Here is a 13,984-nt window from a genome sequence, read left to right on the forward strand (position 1 = left end):
TACATGCATGTCGTACCAATCCATAGGATCAACCCATCTCACAGATCCACCGTCGTCAATGATACATCTACTTCCACTCATTAATTCTGCATAATGGGAATTAGCTACCGCTGACCAACACCACCAGGACAGTCACAATTCTGATTATGTATGCATGCATCATCTTAAGCATGCTAATAATCAACAATAACAATAAATGTACACCATTCATCACAACTCAACTCACCGAATTAACACCGAATAATGCATATACCATTTAACATCATTCAACCATCATGTAATAATTACGTCATGCCAACCACAACATCAACAGAGCAAATATATTGCCACAACACCGCTACATAAACACATATATTACTTGTACATACAAGTATAATTCACCACCACAAATATCGGGTTTTTGAAATAAAACTGAGATAATGCTCTTTAAGCTATTTTTATTAGATGGGAAATTAAATTACATTTTCAACGCCCAAAACGAAACCCAAAACGGACTTACGGTTTAAAAGTTATGAATTATTTAAGAAATGAGATTTTTGAAAAGTTGTCAGGTGTAACCGGTTACAGCAGGGCTGTTACCCGGTTACGCGTTTACGTAACTCTATTCTCTATTTTCAAAACTCGCCTGTAATCGGTTACAGCAGAGCTGTTACCCGATTACAACACTAAAAAACTCCCAGTTTTTTCTATTTTTCCATATGGTAACCGGTTATAGCATGGCTGTTACCCGATTACAGCGTGCCCAGAACAAAAAAAACTCAGTTTGACAGCATTTCAATTCCTCTACTCATCACCCATTCATTCCAATACAAATCCACACCAAAACATAACCAATTTCAATTACCAAACACCATCATAACACACTACAATTCACATCTAACAACATTCATCACTCGCAGTAACCAATTGCATCATTAATCATGAATTGAACCTAAAGTTTCAATACTACAAACCTAACCTATATCCCAATTGAATCAAACAACATACAATTCAATCCTATTACTCATGAATTGATAAAAGAGAGTGATTGGAAGAGTCCCCCCTTACCTCGAAGTTGATCTTGGGTTCTTCCTCTTCTCCGCACTTTCGAACTCCTTCAGCTTTCACGTTCTTCACTTTTCTCCAACAATGCTCTTTCTCTTCTATTTTTCCAATTTCTCTATTTTCCTTCTTTTATGAAAAATAAACCAACTTTAGTAAAAGGCTCAACAAATGACACCCCCTCTTTACTAACTACAACTATGGCCCAATTATGCTATTTCTCAATTTCTCCATTTAATTCAATTAAAATACTAAATAATTTCAATTAATTAATTTAAATCTTAATTAAATTAATATAGAGAAAATGTGGGGTGTTACAAAAAGAGTGAGCAAGTCCACACCCTAAACTTACTCTTCTCTGTTCATAGATTTATTTCTGTGTGGTTCAAGCAGGGCCGGCCTTTGGCCAGGGCAAGCAGGCCCATAGCCCAGGGCCTCAAAATAATGGGGGCCTCAATTTTGGGGGTGGAGTTAATAAGTTATAATACTGAAATCATAAAATATATATGATTTGGGGAAATAAACAACAACTCATTGCGCATAGCCCAGTGGTTTAACCATTGCATAAGGTGCCTAGTGTTACCGATTCGAGACTTGGGTGCAGCCAGCCAAATTTTCAATTATCAGTCTTTTTATATGAACTAGTCTTTTTATATGAACACTCCATTATTTAAATTATTAGTCTTTTTACACGAACACTCCATTATTCAGCTCTCACAATCTAATTGTTCAATAAATAAATATGGCAATAAATTACGATAATTTTTGTGACAATTTTATTTTAATCTTTATAATTTTATTTATTTTAGTATAAATTTTAGATTATTTATATATTATAATTAAATATTTAAAAGTTTGTCATATTAACTAATTTAATTTAGTATTAAATTTTTATGATGAAATTAAATCATTATCACTTGTACTTTTATTTATTATTATTTTTATATAGAAATAAATTACTTACCAATCAAGTAAACATGCGTATAAGGGTCGGGATATGGTTTATGCTTACTCCTATCTTTTCTAGCCATATGATTTGGTTTTTCGCAATTAGATTAAGAGAAAACGCCACTTCATTTCTTTAAGATGATGGATGTTGCCTGAAAATTGGAGCAATTAAGGCACTTAAATATTTTCATTTTTAATTCAGTTAATCATATTTCAATTGTGAATTTTTTTACGATTTGCAGATGACTACTTATTTGCATTGAAATTCTTTTTATTGTTAGAAACAACCAAGACTTCATATTTTTTATCTTGTCTGGGAGATTCTTCTTCATTTTGGAGGCGAATAAAACACCATTTTTTTATAGGGTCCATTTATTTGTCTGCTCTGGGCCTCTAAAATGTCGGGACCGGCCCTGGGTTGAAGTCTCAAAATCTAAAAATAAGTAGAGGGGTGATGCATGTCCCACCATTAGGATTAATTCCTCATTTATTTACATCAAAAAACATAAACCAAATCTCTTTTGCTTTTTAGCTTTGACTGGTTAGGTAAGAACATGTTAAATCCTTTCTAAAGGTTGAGCAGCAGTAGAATGTGAAATTAGCATCGTTCAATAAAAAACACAAACAAATAGAAAATTTTGAGCCGAACTACGATGCACTGATTCCTTAATATGGATTTGTATGCATTTGGTCGTGGGGCCGAAGCAAGCATAACTTTGTAAAAACTTCCTTCTTCTCTTCGTGTTTTTTTTACATGCATTCCCTTAGTATTAAACTTTAGATTTTTAGTTTTACACCATTAGATTAGTACAAGCAAGGGTGGATTCCATCGAATACGACAGACGTGATGGGTGCTAATCTTCTCCCTTTGTGTACCGACTCTCTTACCCTTTCTCTTGGTCGTAAGACCTTGCTTTTCCTTATAGGTTTTACTGGATATTTTCCTTTTCCTTCTCGTGGGATAAATAAACACTCGATGAAAACTTCATTGTTTCGATGAGTTTTCCAGTTGCTTCAGTGTTCACTATATTTGGGATGTTACCATGACATGTGTTTTAATATAATTTTAATGATTAGTGTAACTGATTTGAAATAATAAACATCAATCGTGAAATGATTTAGTGGTAAGTTGCTATTGCTTGCAAGTCAAAATAACTTGGGTTCGATTCTTGACTAAATAAAAAAAATTGGAATGTTTTTTCAGAATTTTAATGACCTTGAAGATGAATGTGTGCCAAGTCACGTGCCACACATATGACTAAGTGCCACGTCAGATGGACCTTTTTAAACAATGAGCTAAACTTAAGGGACCAAAAAGGATATTTTGCCTTATATTAATTAGTTGTTTATAGACATTTGATTATGTTTTATATATCCTGCATTATACATTCCGATATAGCTAACGAATTATTGAACAATTTCATAATAAATTTTATATTGCGTGATCCGTGCGAACATACGAGTCATTTACTAGTTTGTTAAGAAATGTGAGGATGAACATTACTCCAGTTATAAGCATATGTTCATGTCATATATTATCGAATGTAAGACTCTTAACACACCTCCTCACGCCCAGAATTGAACATCTAGAGCGCGAAAATAAATTATGGGTGGCCTGATAGCAAAAACCTGATAACAAGTGGTTCATCGGATCTTAAACGAGGATATACTCCCATATTAAAAAATGTGATTGAGCCTAACTCATTCCTACAAAACTGAGAGGATTTAAGATGTCACTATCTGTTCATCAAATTTAAAATTATTTTAAATAAATTTTGATTGATATTATTTTTGAAATATATATATATATATTTTTAAATTTATAATTTTACTACGTGTTAATCTTTAATAAGTAACCGAATATCAAAATTAAAATTTTTAAATTATAATAAACGAGCTTTAATGTTTTGAAAATAAATAATAATAATTTTGTTTAATTTAAAATTAGTGGTGTTTGAAATAACAGTATTTGGATAGAGTAAAAGACCTGAGAGTAAAAGACCTGAGAGAACTCGCCCCCGAACCGGACTAAACCGGTGCTATAAAGCAAAAAAAAAGACCTGAGAGAAGGATAGAGTGGCGTTTGAAATAGATGGACACTCTGTTCGTCGGTTGTCATGTGGCGTCGGCCCCATCACCCAAACGAAGTCACACCAAAGCACATCAGCAACCGCTTCAAGAAATACGGGTTTGCACCAACCGTGCTTGCCGGAAACAAGGATCCTTTCAAACCCTAGAAACACTCTCTGGTATCGCTCCTCCCAACGTCGCCGTTAAGTCCTCCGGCTGCTTGGGAAAGTGCGGCGCCGGACCCAACCTGGCGTTCCTTCCAGATGGCATCATCGTGGGTCATTGCGGGACGGCTTCTCGTTGTTTGGAGGTGATGTTTGGTGGAAGAGATAATTCCAAAACTAGTTTGGATGCGCTTGCTTTGAGGAAGAGGGCAGATGTTGAATTTGAGAACAAAAACTTTTCTGAGGCCGACCTTTTGCTGTCACAGGCTATAGATTTGAAACCATTGGGTGGCTTACATGTCACATTTAAATGCAGGTTTGTTAAATTTTATCTTTCTATTTTATTCCCAAATCTAAATAATTTGTTTCTAAACTTGTCGTAAAACCAGGTCATTGGTAAGGATGGAATTGGGCAACTACTCGGCTGCCCTCCAAGATGCTAATGAGGCTTTGCTATTAGCTCCTAACTATTCTGAGGTATCATCATTTTTCACTTCTATTCATATAAACAAACATCTGATCAGCTAAATTTAACAGGCTTATATCTGCCAAGGTGATGCCTTTTTGGCATTCAACAATTTCGATTTGGCAGAGCAGTCATATTTAGCCGCTTTAGATATAGATCCTTCCATCCGTCGTTCTAAATCTTTCAAGGTAACTCTACCATTCAATCTAAACAAACTTCATGAGGATATTCTACTGGACTAATCGTTTTTCTCCCTATTCAGGCCCGAATAACAAAGCTTCGGGAAAAACTTGCTCGTGTTGAATAATACATGATAGGATTTGCCTTCTGAATGCCAGAGGAATATAATACTGAGCTTTATTGCATAATATCTGTTTTAATTTAATTCATTTATTGTACTTAATAAAAAAAATGCAACTCAACAACTAAAAATACCCTGTAGGTAGGAACTTACTCATGTTGTATAATAAATAGTCAAATAAGATTGGATTGGATTTTACTTGTTCAGTAATTTAAGAGCTACAGACGCAGTAAGTCTTTGGGTTTAGGGAAATAAAAAGAAATCTCTCCAGGTTTGCCAAAATAAAAAGTACTGAATTCTACTTGTGACATCGGCACCAAGAACTAACTGAATGATTTATATACTTGCACCATTCACACTCCCTCCTGCAAATATATATGTACTGAATTAATATCTGTCTATATATTATGAGAAATAATATTTTAAAGGTTAAAGACTAAAGTATATTATTGTCAAGTCATACAATCAAATGTAGCCCAGCTTGAAGGAGGTACGGTTGACAAGGTCTGCTTATTGTCATGGATGCAAAGCAAATTGAAAAATTCAGCACTCTTTCCTGGGGACTTGTCAAAATCAACTGATGATGACGGTCTCTTTAATGGAGGTGAACTCTTCTTTTGCTTGTCCAAAGAACCCCGAATCTATTTCCAGATGTAGAAATAATTGTAAGAGAAGCTAAAATACATGCAGTTAGACTAGAATGCAGAAAGAGAACAATAGAACTTAGCATATTGGGGGACTGTAGAGAATAAGTTGCAAGTGTTTTTTTCATGACCAAGACAAAGTTGCAGGTTGTTTACAGTTACACTACTACGGTTAAACACACGAGTGCAGTAGTTTTGTAAACAATTATGGCTCCCTTCTATCCTACCATCCAATCTATGAATGAAATAAGTATAAAATTCACACACTAGATCATGGAACAGAACTTGTGAAAAAACATGGTTACCTCACGGGATCTTGTTACAGGCGGCAGAACTTGTGCCAAGTGGTTTACAAGAATGCTTTCTTCAAGAGAAAGTCTCCTACTGTTCTTCGGAAAACCACTCCTAGCCCCACCATATGGCAACTCATTAAAGTTCACAATATTTTCAGCCAACTTTGAAGTTGATTCTAGTTTATTTTTTGAAGCCCATCTTTTCTCTACATACCTGAAATATCTTGAACAAATTAACTTAATTGGAAAATGGAAAAGTAGATGAAAATTGAATTATCTAATTTCAAGTAATGTCTTGAAAATGTCTATCAGAGATTTACTTGGCACGGATAAACTTTTCAATTTCCAATCTACTTGTGTCAAAATTGGGAGGAAGATCTGTCTCCCAGTGTTTATTTGACTTGTGGTTACCCATAACTGCATATAAAATGCAAATCAAAAGTTGTTATCTTAGTAACAGATAGCTTTGATAGCATTTCAAAATTTGAGGTTAGGGGGTTTAACCAACTCCACAAACCTAACTTGTAATAGAAGAATCGCTTAAATCTTGTCATAACTAGTTCAATGATAATCTTCATTAATAAAGCAAGAAACAGAATGTATAGTTTCTTACACTGCATGAAAGAAACTTGAGCCGGCAACCATGTATCCAAAGTTGTGGACCGCACCTGGTTGTTGCATATAATTTGAAGACTCAATTTAATGATAGAAAGGGAAATATGCAACAAAAGTGGTGATGAACCAAGCAAACCTTTGATATATGCACTCCAAGGCTTCTGTGAATCCCTGAACATTGCATGCAAATAAAAATCCCTAGGTTCACACTTGCCCATCTCGGAGCCCTGAAATATTTACTTAATTATAGTTTAGTGATATCATAATCAAAGTAATTAATGAGTTGTGAAGTGAATGTATACTTGTTCCGGCAATCAGCACATTCCCTGTTTTCAGGCAGCTTTAGAAGTCCTTCCAAGATCTGGTGATGCATTGCAGTCAAAACTTGAACAAAAATAAATATGTATGCATGGATGAAACAAAACAAATTATGACCTTGGTGTGCTTGGCATTGAGCTCCTTAGAGATGGAGGCTTTCCCATTCATGTTTAAAGACTCAACAACAACAACAACGACTGAACAAGAGAGGTCTGAAAATGTATGTTAAACCTCAATAAACAAAAACTTAAAAGCAAAGCAAAGCTTAACTGCTTATATATATATTATTAATAACGGTTTATATATATTATTAATGAGAAAAACGGCATTGCTATCGTGTCCTTCATCTCTCTCGGACGGCAACTCCAACTATGCCAACAACATCAAATCATCACACTCACTCTTCCTCACTTTTGTTTTACACCTCAACTTGGTTGGCAACACCAACACCAAATCTTTCATTACTCGCAAACAAACAACTACACTAAAATTGTGAAAAGACGTGAGACTTTTATTAAATTAATTTATATTGATAGTATTTTTCACCATAAAAATATTTTATTTCAAAAAGTTCTTTTTTAAAAAGTGATATTTATTTTTAAATGAATTTTTATTGTTAAAATGACACCAATTTTAAAATATAAATAATAGTTAAAGTATCTATTCTAATTTGATTTAATTAATTATCCACTTCTTGAAAACTCTTTTCTTTACCAACCTCTTTTTTAATACAAAAATCTCTCCTGCTTCAAATATACCACTCCCTCCCAATTGCATTTAATCAATTCATGTAAATTAAAAATATATATAATATTCTTTTGACTTAGGAAACAGTGATAATATAAAAAGGCAACTGTGATTTTATTAAAATATCTTTATTGATATAAATATAAAATGGAAATATTAATAATGATGTTCATAATACTAGCTATATGGTACAATTAAAACAAATAATATATATATTTTTTAATTTTGTATGTGTAAATGTGACTGTTAGTATGATAAAAAAAGAGAATGTTTATTAAGTCTCAAATCCTAGAACGTTTTAAAATAATTTCTTGTCGTCCGAATAGTAAAATATGGAACATCTTATATATTTATTTGGAAATTATTATTCGAACAAATTTTCCATATTGTTTGAAAATTATAGTGTGACGGTTTTAACCCTCCACACTCCATTTTGACTTTTAAAAAAATTATAAATGAAAGTTTTTTAGTAATTAAAATTATCAAGGAAGACTCATATAAAATAGACAATAAATTTCTTGCAAATAACATAATTATTCAATTTTCGTAAGATAATATTTTAAAAATAATTATGTAACCTAACTTTTTATTTGAAGCTTTGATAAAAAAAATTAAATTTTTTTAAACAAAAATATATAATAGTATAAAAATCAATTTTAAATAAAGCTGAAACGAATGAACTCTTATTAAATTGTTGTAATTTTTATAAATAAATATTAACATATTAGTTTTTCAAAAATATTTGGCCTTGGAAAATTTTATGCTAGCTCCACCACTGAAAATACTCTATTTAGTCTCAACTATTAAAAATAATATTCTTATTATATCACTTGTTTTTAACGGATGAGTGGCCACACCACACCATGCACAATAGGTAGGGGAAAGAGTGGAAATATGAAAACAAGAATGACTTATCTATCATATAAGAAAATCAAGTGTGGTGGAAATTACTCATTTGTCCTCTATCATATAAGAAAATCAAGTGTGGTGGAAATTACTCATTTGTCCTGCTGTTTTCTCATTGTGGATAGCTTCCCCATCTTCTCTTTCTTTTGTTTATTTTTTCAACAACTTTATCAAATGTTTCACATGTTACTAATTTGAAAAGACATAGTAGATCATTTTTTTACAGAAAATTTTAATATTCAATACATTTCTTTTTTAATAAGAAAAGTTATTAGAAATTAATTTATTTTTTTTTTAAAACTACATTTTTATTTTTTAATATCTCTTATTTTACTTTTAAGATAAATAAAAGATTGTTCTCTAATATCTCTTATTTTTTAAAAAAATTAAATTAAATATTTTTATTCTGAAATAGAATAATGTTTAAGACTAATAATTTAATCAAATCTTTTAATTTTTGACTAATTTTATTTTAGAAACTCAAAAACTTTTTTTTCGCCTATTAGTTTTGTTAACTTTCTCTCTTTCAATTTTGTTAGGATTAGGTAGTTTTTTATTGAGTTTTTTTTGTTGACATTTACCAATATAAATAAGTTATAATATAAATAAGTTATAATTGTGATTTTAATGTGTCTTGATATTATTGTTTGCAATTTTAGGTTCTAATTTAAGAATCACAATTAATGCAAATTTTATGTGTATTTATAGAAGAAGAAGGTGATTGAGAAAATTAAAGGATTTACTGTAAAAGAGAAGAGGGGGTATTTGAAGAAATTTTTGAGATATTGACAAGAGAAAGTAGGAGAAAGAAGTAAATGAGAGACATATAGTGAATTGTGTTTGACCAATCTTATGTTATGTCCTCACGAGGAAAATGTATATATTCTTCAAACATTGTCATCTTGACATTGTTGCTTACACAAATTATGAGGTTGTTGGGTCAATATACACACACTTTTTATATAGAAAACCTATTGCATACAATAAAAAACTTACTTGGGCGTCAGACTGCTGGCAGGTATCACCCTCCACCGAGGCGATGGACCACGAGCAACACCACTTCCCGTAATTGTGCGCATCGGACTAACTTCACAACTACGAGAAGGATCAGGTTTCTATACTATCATTAAAAAACAAGTCCCAAAGTTTTCCTCCCTGTTGGAAAGGGGACATAAAACTTGCCCACAGATGAAAATTAGAAGAAAAATAATTACCAAGGGTGCTGGAAGGATGTGAGCTCCAACTTGAGCAAGCTTCTTTCTCACTAGTTCTGATTCCAATTTCCATAGCATATGGATCGGCATGGTCGGCATTTAGATGAGCTATCTGAACAGAGAAAACACAGATAACAGATTGCATTGGGAAAAAAGAAAAACAGTGACTTATCTCTATATTAATGGTGTACACGTAATAAATTACAGGCAGCACAATACTGCGTTTACATTAAAAAAAAAGTTCGTCACACAAGTATAGTTAAAAGAAATCTGAATTCTGGTTCGTAACAAGTTAAATGACCGTCACACTAAAGTCAAGCTTAAGCATAATACACTAAATAGTATTTAGTGACTCTTGGGACGAATTCCCAGTATGGATTGGAAAGTTCAGCACAGGATAGGTGATGTTGAAAATGGCACAAGTAGTCTTGGAAGTAGGGTGGGGGTCTATTAATGCATGTAGATGGAGGCATAAAAGGTGATATTGACGGTGGCTCGCAGGCCAAAAGCGTCACGCCAAAGCTTGCCAAAGCTTGCCAATGCTAGCTATTCTGCTATAGTGTGCAATTGACAACATAGGTTAATATATTGCAAACAGTACACTTTTCTTTTGTAGTTGGTTCCCCTTCTTGCTTTGATGTCAAGTAAACGTTCAAATCCATATAAATTAAGGCTCTATATATTTTTACTCGAACTTAGTGTTTTTACCACTTATAATTCAAGCTCATCAATAGGGAAAAAAAAATGTAAAAGTAACATTCTCAATTAATCTATGACAAAAATTATTCCAACGTGTTGTTTTCCCCCCTCAATGTTAGTATAAATATTTGATTGTTTCTCTTTTAATTCTTGAATCTTTAAAATTTATATTATGTTTAAAAAAATAATACACCCAACAAATATCCAAATATCGCACGAGTTCACACTCTAGTTATAAGCAAATAAATGCTGTCTTGGTACAGAAACGAATGCACTCTCTTCCGTCTTTGAATTTAAGAAATACACTTTTCTCCAAATTATCAAAAATTATTTGTCCCTTAAGAGCCTAAGAAACATAGTTTCCCTAACACCCATACCTTCTATGCTTCTGCTGAGATATAAGCATAATTCTTTTTTATCAGTTGTCAGGATCAATTTAATAAAAAAAGTATATAAAACAAACTAATAAAAGGACAAAAAGACATTACCTGGTTAAGTGAAAGTGGTTCAGGAGAGTGAATACTTGCCAGTGGCAGTGGGTGATTATAACCAGACCCGGTAATCCGCATTTGGCATTTTCTTACCAGAAATCCTGACAGTTGCAGATTCCATTCTTAAAATGATGAAACCGACTTGCATCTCTAACTGTTATCTCCCTTTCTGTCAAGATAGTAATTAATTTTATTGCAGAGTGGCAGTCAACACAAATCCGCAGATTTTTCGTAACTAGAATGCGGTTGCTGGGACTAGTATTTAGAATTCCAAACGCAATGGCTATTTTCTCACTATGATAAAGGAGAATTTGCTCCTTCTCCTCTTCTTCAACATCATGAAGAACAAAACTAGAATCTGCGCGATATCCTAATTTTTTCATCTGCACCAGCAGTTCCTGCAACTTGTTATTTATGGCTGCTGATTGTGGATGAGATTGATGGCCCCCAATAAATGCATGGATTACCCCAGAGATCTCAACCCAACTGCATCCCGGGCTTTTCTTGTAACCACGGTGCCTTTGTATGCTTCTAATATGTGCTGCATCGTCCCATCTTCCTATAGAACTATATATGTTTGACATAAGAACAAAATTTCCAGTACCTTCAGGTCCCAGCAGCTGGATCTTCTTTGACACTTCTTCACCAAGTTCAATATTTTTATGGGTCCTACATGCAGCAAGCAATGCACCCCAAACACGAACATCAGGCACAAATGGCATCCTTTGAATGAAAGTGTATGCTTCATCCAAATTTCCCGCTCGGGCCAGAAGGTCAACCATGCATATATAATGTGCCATCCTTGGTTTGATGTTTAAGTCTTGGCTCATGGAACTGAACCAATGTTTCCCTTCGGTGACAAGTCCCGAATGGCTACATGCAGATAAAACAGCAATTAGGGTCACGTCATCAGGTTTCAAGCCTGATACCCGTAATTCATGGAATAGTGAAAGTGCTTCTATGCATATCCCATGAATGCCATAACCAATTATCATTGTATTCCATGAAATAATGTCCTTATCCTGCATCCTATCAAAAATCTCCCTACTCACAGTAATCTTTCCACACTTTGAGTACATGTCAATAATGGCGTTGCAAATGGAGGTGTCATTAGTGAAGCCACGAACAACTGCGTATCCATGGCAGCACGTCCCGTGTTGTAGAGCGGCCAAATGTGAACAAGCAGGAAGTAGAGCTATCATGGTTGCCAAATGTGGTTCAATCCCAAATGACTGCATCTGGCGAAAAATAGGTAAAGCTTTCTCTGCATAGCCATTTTGCACACATCCTGAAATAATAGCACTATATGAAACCGTGTCTTTTGCAACCATTTCATCAAGAAACCCCACTGCATCGTCCATGAGGCCACACTTGGCATACATTGATATCAGTGAGTTTCCTACTGTTGTATCTAGGTGTATCCCAGACTTAATCACGTGACAATGCAAGATTTTTCCTCTTTTCAGATCAGTGAGTTGTGCACAGGCTCTAAGCATGGTTGCAAGAATGACTGGTGTGGGGTTCAAGCCGTATATACATACCATGTCATCATAAAGAGCCAATGCATCTCTCATGCAATCATGTAGTACATAACCTCCAATCATAGCACTCCAACATATCTCATTTTTCTTATTGACGGTATTGAATATTTTCCTGGCATAAGATAATTGATGGCACTTAGCATACATATCCAAAAGTGCAGTTTGGAGAACGACACTGTCACAAAAGAATTTCTTGAGAGAGTGGGCGTGAATAGCCTTCCCCTGGGGTAGTGCATTAGCTTGCCCAATTGTGGGTAAAATAGATACAAGAGTTGAAGAATTAGGAGCAATCCCGGCTTGCTGCATATGGGTAACCAAGTGCATTGTTTGAGTGGGAAGCGAGTGAAATGAAAAGGCAGTGATCATGGCATTCCAGGCGACAACATCCCTATCCATGTGGGACATAGTATTAAATAGTGTTTGTGCTTGAAACAAATTGCCACACTTAGCATACATGTCAAGCAAAGCAGTGGAAACATAGATATCCATTGTGAGACCAAGTATGTAGGCATGGTTATGTATAAGTCTCCCAAGTTGTAATTCTTGTAGAGCGGAGCAGGCTTTGAGAAGAAAAGGGAAGGTGAAGTTGTTGGGCGTGACACCGAGTTGCAACATTTGACGGTACAAGTGAATGGATTGTTGAAATGGGCCAGCCCAAGCATAAGCTCGGATCATCATGTTCCACAAAACAAGAGTTGGTTTAGGAATTTGATCGAACACACGACGGGCAAGTTTGATTTCATTACGTGAAATATGGTAACGGGTGATAGCATCTGCATCTGCATCAGATGTTGTAATCTGTCGGTGCCTTTGATAATTGATTAGGAGGAATGAAGGTTGTTGACGTTTGAAACATGTACGAGTGAAAAGAGTGGGCATTTTAGTTCAAGTGTAAGTTTCGCTATTATGATTACGGTGGCCAACTTCAATGTTAGAGAATACCAAAGTAGTACTCGTACTTCTGAATTTTCATATGGTGGAGTAACTATTAAGGCTAGGAATAGGAATACAAGAAAATTATACACCAATGGCTACCTACGGCTGTTATGTGACATTTTTTAAAAATGTATTTCACTTTTCAAAATCAAAATCACATTGAGATTGTATTTGATCATGAATTCCAATCCTAAAAAATGCAAAAAAAAAGCTACTTATATGTTGTCACAAAACTTACAAAGTAATATTTCTATTTTTCTTGCAATTAATTTTTAATTATAAAACTAAAAATTTAAAAAAAAAATTAATCGAATAACTTCTTATATATTCTCATAAAATTTATAAAATGATATTTTTATTTTCCTTTGAATTGTTTTTTAATTAATAAAATTAAAATAAAAGAAATTTTACATATCTTTTCTATATAATATATCTAAAATAATCTTAACATATTTCTTTTTTTATAAATAAATTGATATTAAAATTATTTTACAAAAATTTAAATACAATATACTACATATGTAATTTTTTTTATAGGTCACAAGTTCACGTCCTAACAAATAGAAAAGTATATAAACTTAACAACCATT

General features: G+C 33.6%; 3 protein-coding genes across 10 annotated transcripts; 1 reads left to right on the plus strand and 2 right to left on the minus strand.

Annotated features, from left to right (window-relative positions):
- Nucleotides 1–4,031: 4,031 nt before the first annotated feature.
- LOC131603921 (uncharacterized) lies at nucleotides 4,032–5,188 on the plus strand. The gene is made up of 4 exons (XM_058876394.1): nucleotides 4,032–4,539; nucleotides 4,613–4,700; nucleotides 4,761–4,877; nucleotides 4,952–5,188. Exons 1-4 carry the CDS (start codon nucleotides 4,082–4,084, stop codon nucleotides 4,994–4,996), a joined length of 708 nt encoding a protein of 235 aa, XP_058732377.1. The 5' UTR covers nucleotides 4,032–4,081; the 3' UTR covers nucleotides 4,997–5,188.
- Nucleotides 4,065–9,557, minus strand: LOC131603920 (probable ADP-ribosylation factor GTPase-activating protein AGD15). Of its 2 annotated transcripts, none has more exons than XM_058876392.1 (8): nucleotides 9,510–9,557; nucleotides 6,978–7,072; nucleotides 6,845–6,903; nucleotides 6,679–6,769; nucleotides 6,541–6,595; nucleotides 6,248–6,344; nucleotides 5,940–6,141; nucleotides 4,065–5,631 (listed from the first exon to the last, which is right to left on the minus strand). In XM_058876392.1, exons 2-8 carry the CDS (start codon nucleotides 7,026–7,028, stop codon nucleotides 5,443–5,445), a joined length of 744 nt encoding a protein of 247 aa, XP_058732375.1. In that variant the 5' UTR covers nucleotides 7,029–7,072; nucleotides 9,510–9,557; the 3' UTR covers nucleotides 4,065–5,442. The 2 variants fall into 2 exon arrangements, with proteins under 2 accessions (XP_058732375.1, XP_058732376.1); XM_058876393.1 differs by lacking the exon at nucleotides 9,510–9,557 and having other exon boundaries at nucleotides 4,065–5,355; nucleotides 5,454–5,631; nucleotides 6,978–9,210.
- LOC131603919 (pentatricopeptide repeat-containing protein At3g16610) lies at nucleotides 7,031–13,553 on the minus strand. Of its 7 annotated transcripts, none has more exons than XM_058876386.1 (4): nucleotides 10,915–13,553; nucleotides 9,728–9,839; nucleotides 9,510–9,608; nucleotides 7,031–7,072 (listed from the first exon to the last, which is right to left on the minus strand). In XM_058876386.1, the coding sequence occupies exon 1, from the start codon at nucleotides 13,335–13,337 to the stop codon at nucleotides 11,007–11,009; it is 2,331 nt and encodes a 776-aa protein (XP_058732369.1). In that variant the 5' UTR covers nucleotides 13,338–13,553; the 3' UTR covers nucleotides 7,031–7,072; nucleotides 9,510–9,608; nucleotides 9,728–9,839; nucleotides 10,915–11,006. The 7 variants fall into 7 exon arrangements, with proteins under 7 accessions (XP_058732369.1, XP_058732374.1, XP_058732371.1 ...); XM_058876391.1 differs by having other exon boundaries at nucleotides 7,043–7,072; nucleotides 9,510–9,596; XM_058876388.1 differs by having other exon boundaries at nucleotides 7,043–7,072; nucleotides 9,510–9,600.
- Between the last annotated feature and the right edge of the window lie 431 nt (nucleotides 13,554–13,984).

Source organism: Vicia villosa, linkage group LG5 (assembly GCF_029867415.1).
Source record: "Vicia villosa cultivar HV-30 ecotype Madison, WI linkage group LG5, Vvil1.0, whole genome shotgun sequence".
Taxonomy (NCBI): Eukaryota; Viridiplantae; Streptophyta; class Magnoliopsida; order Fabales; family Fabaceae; genus Vicia; species Vicia villosa.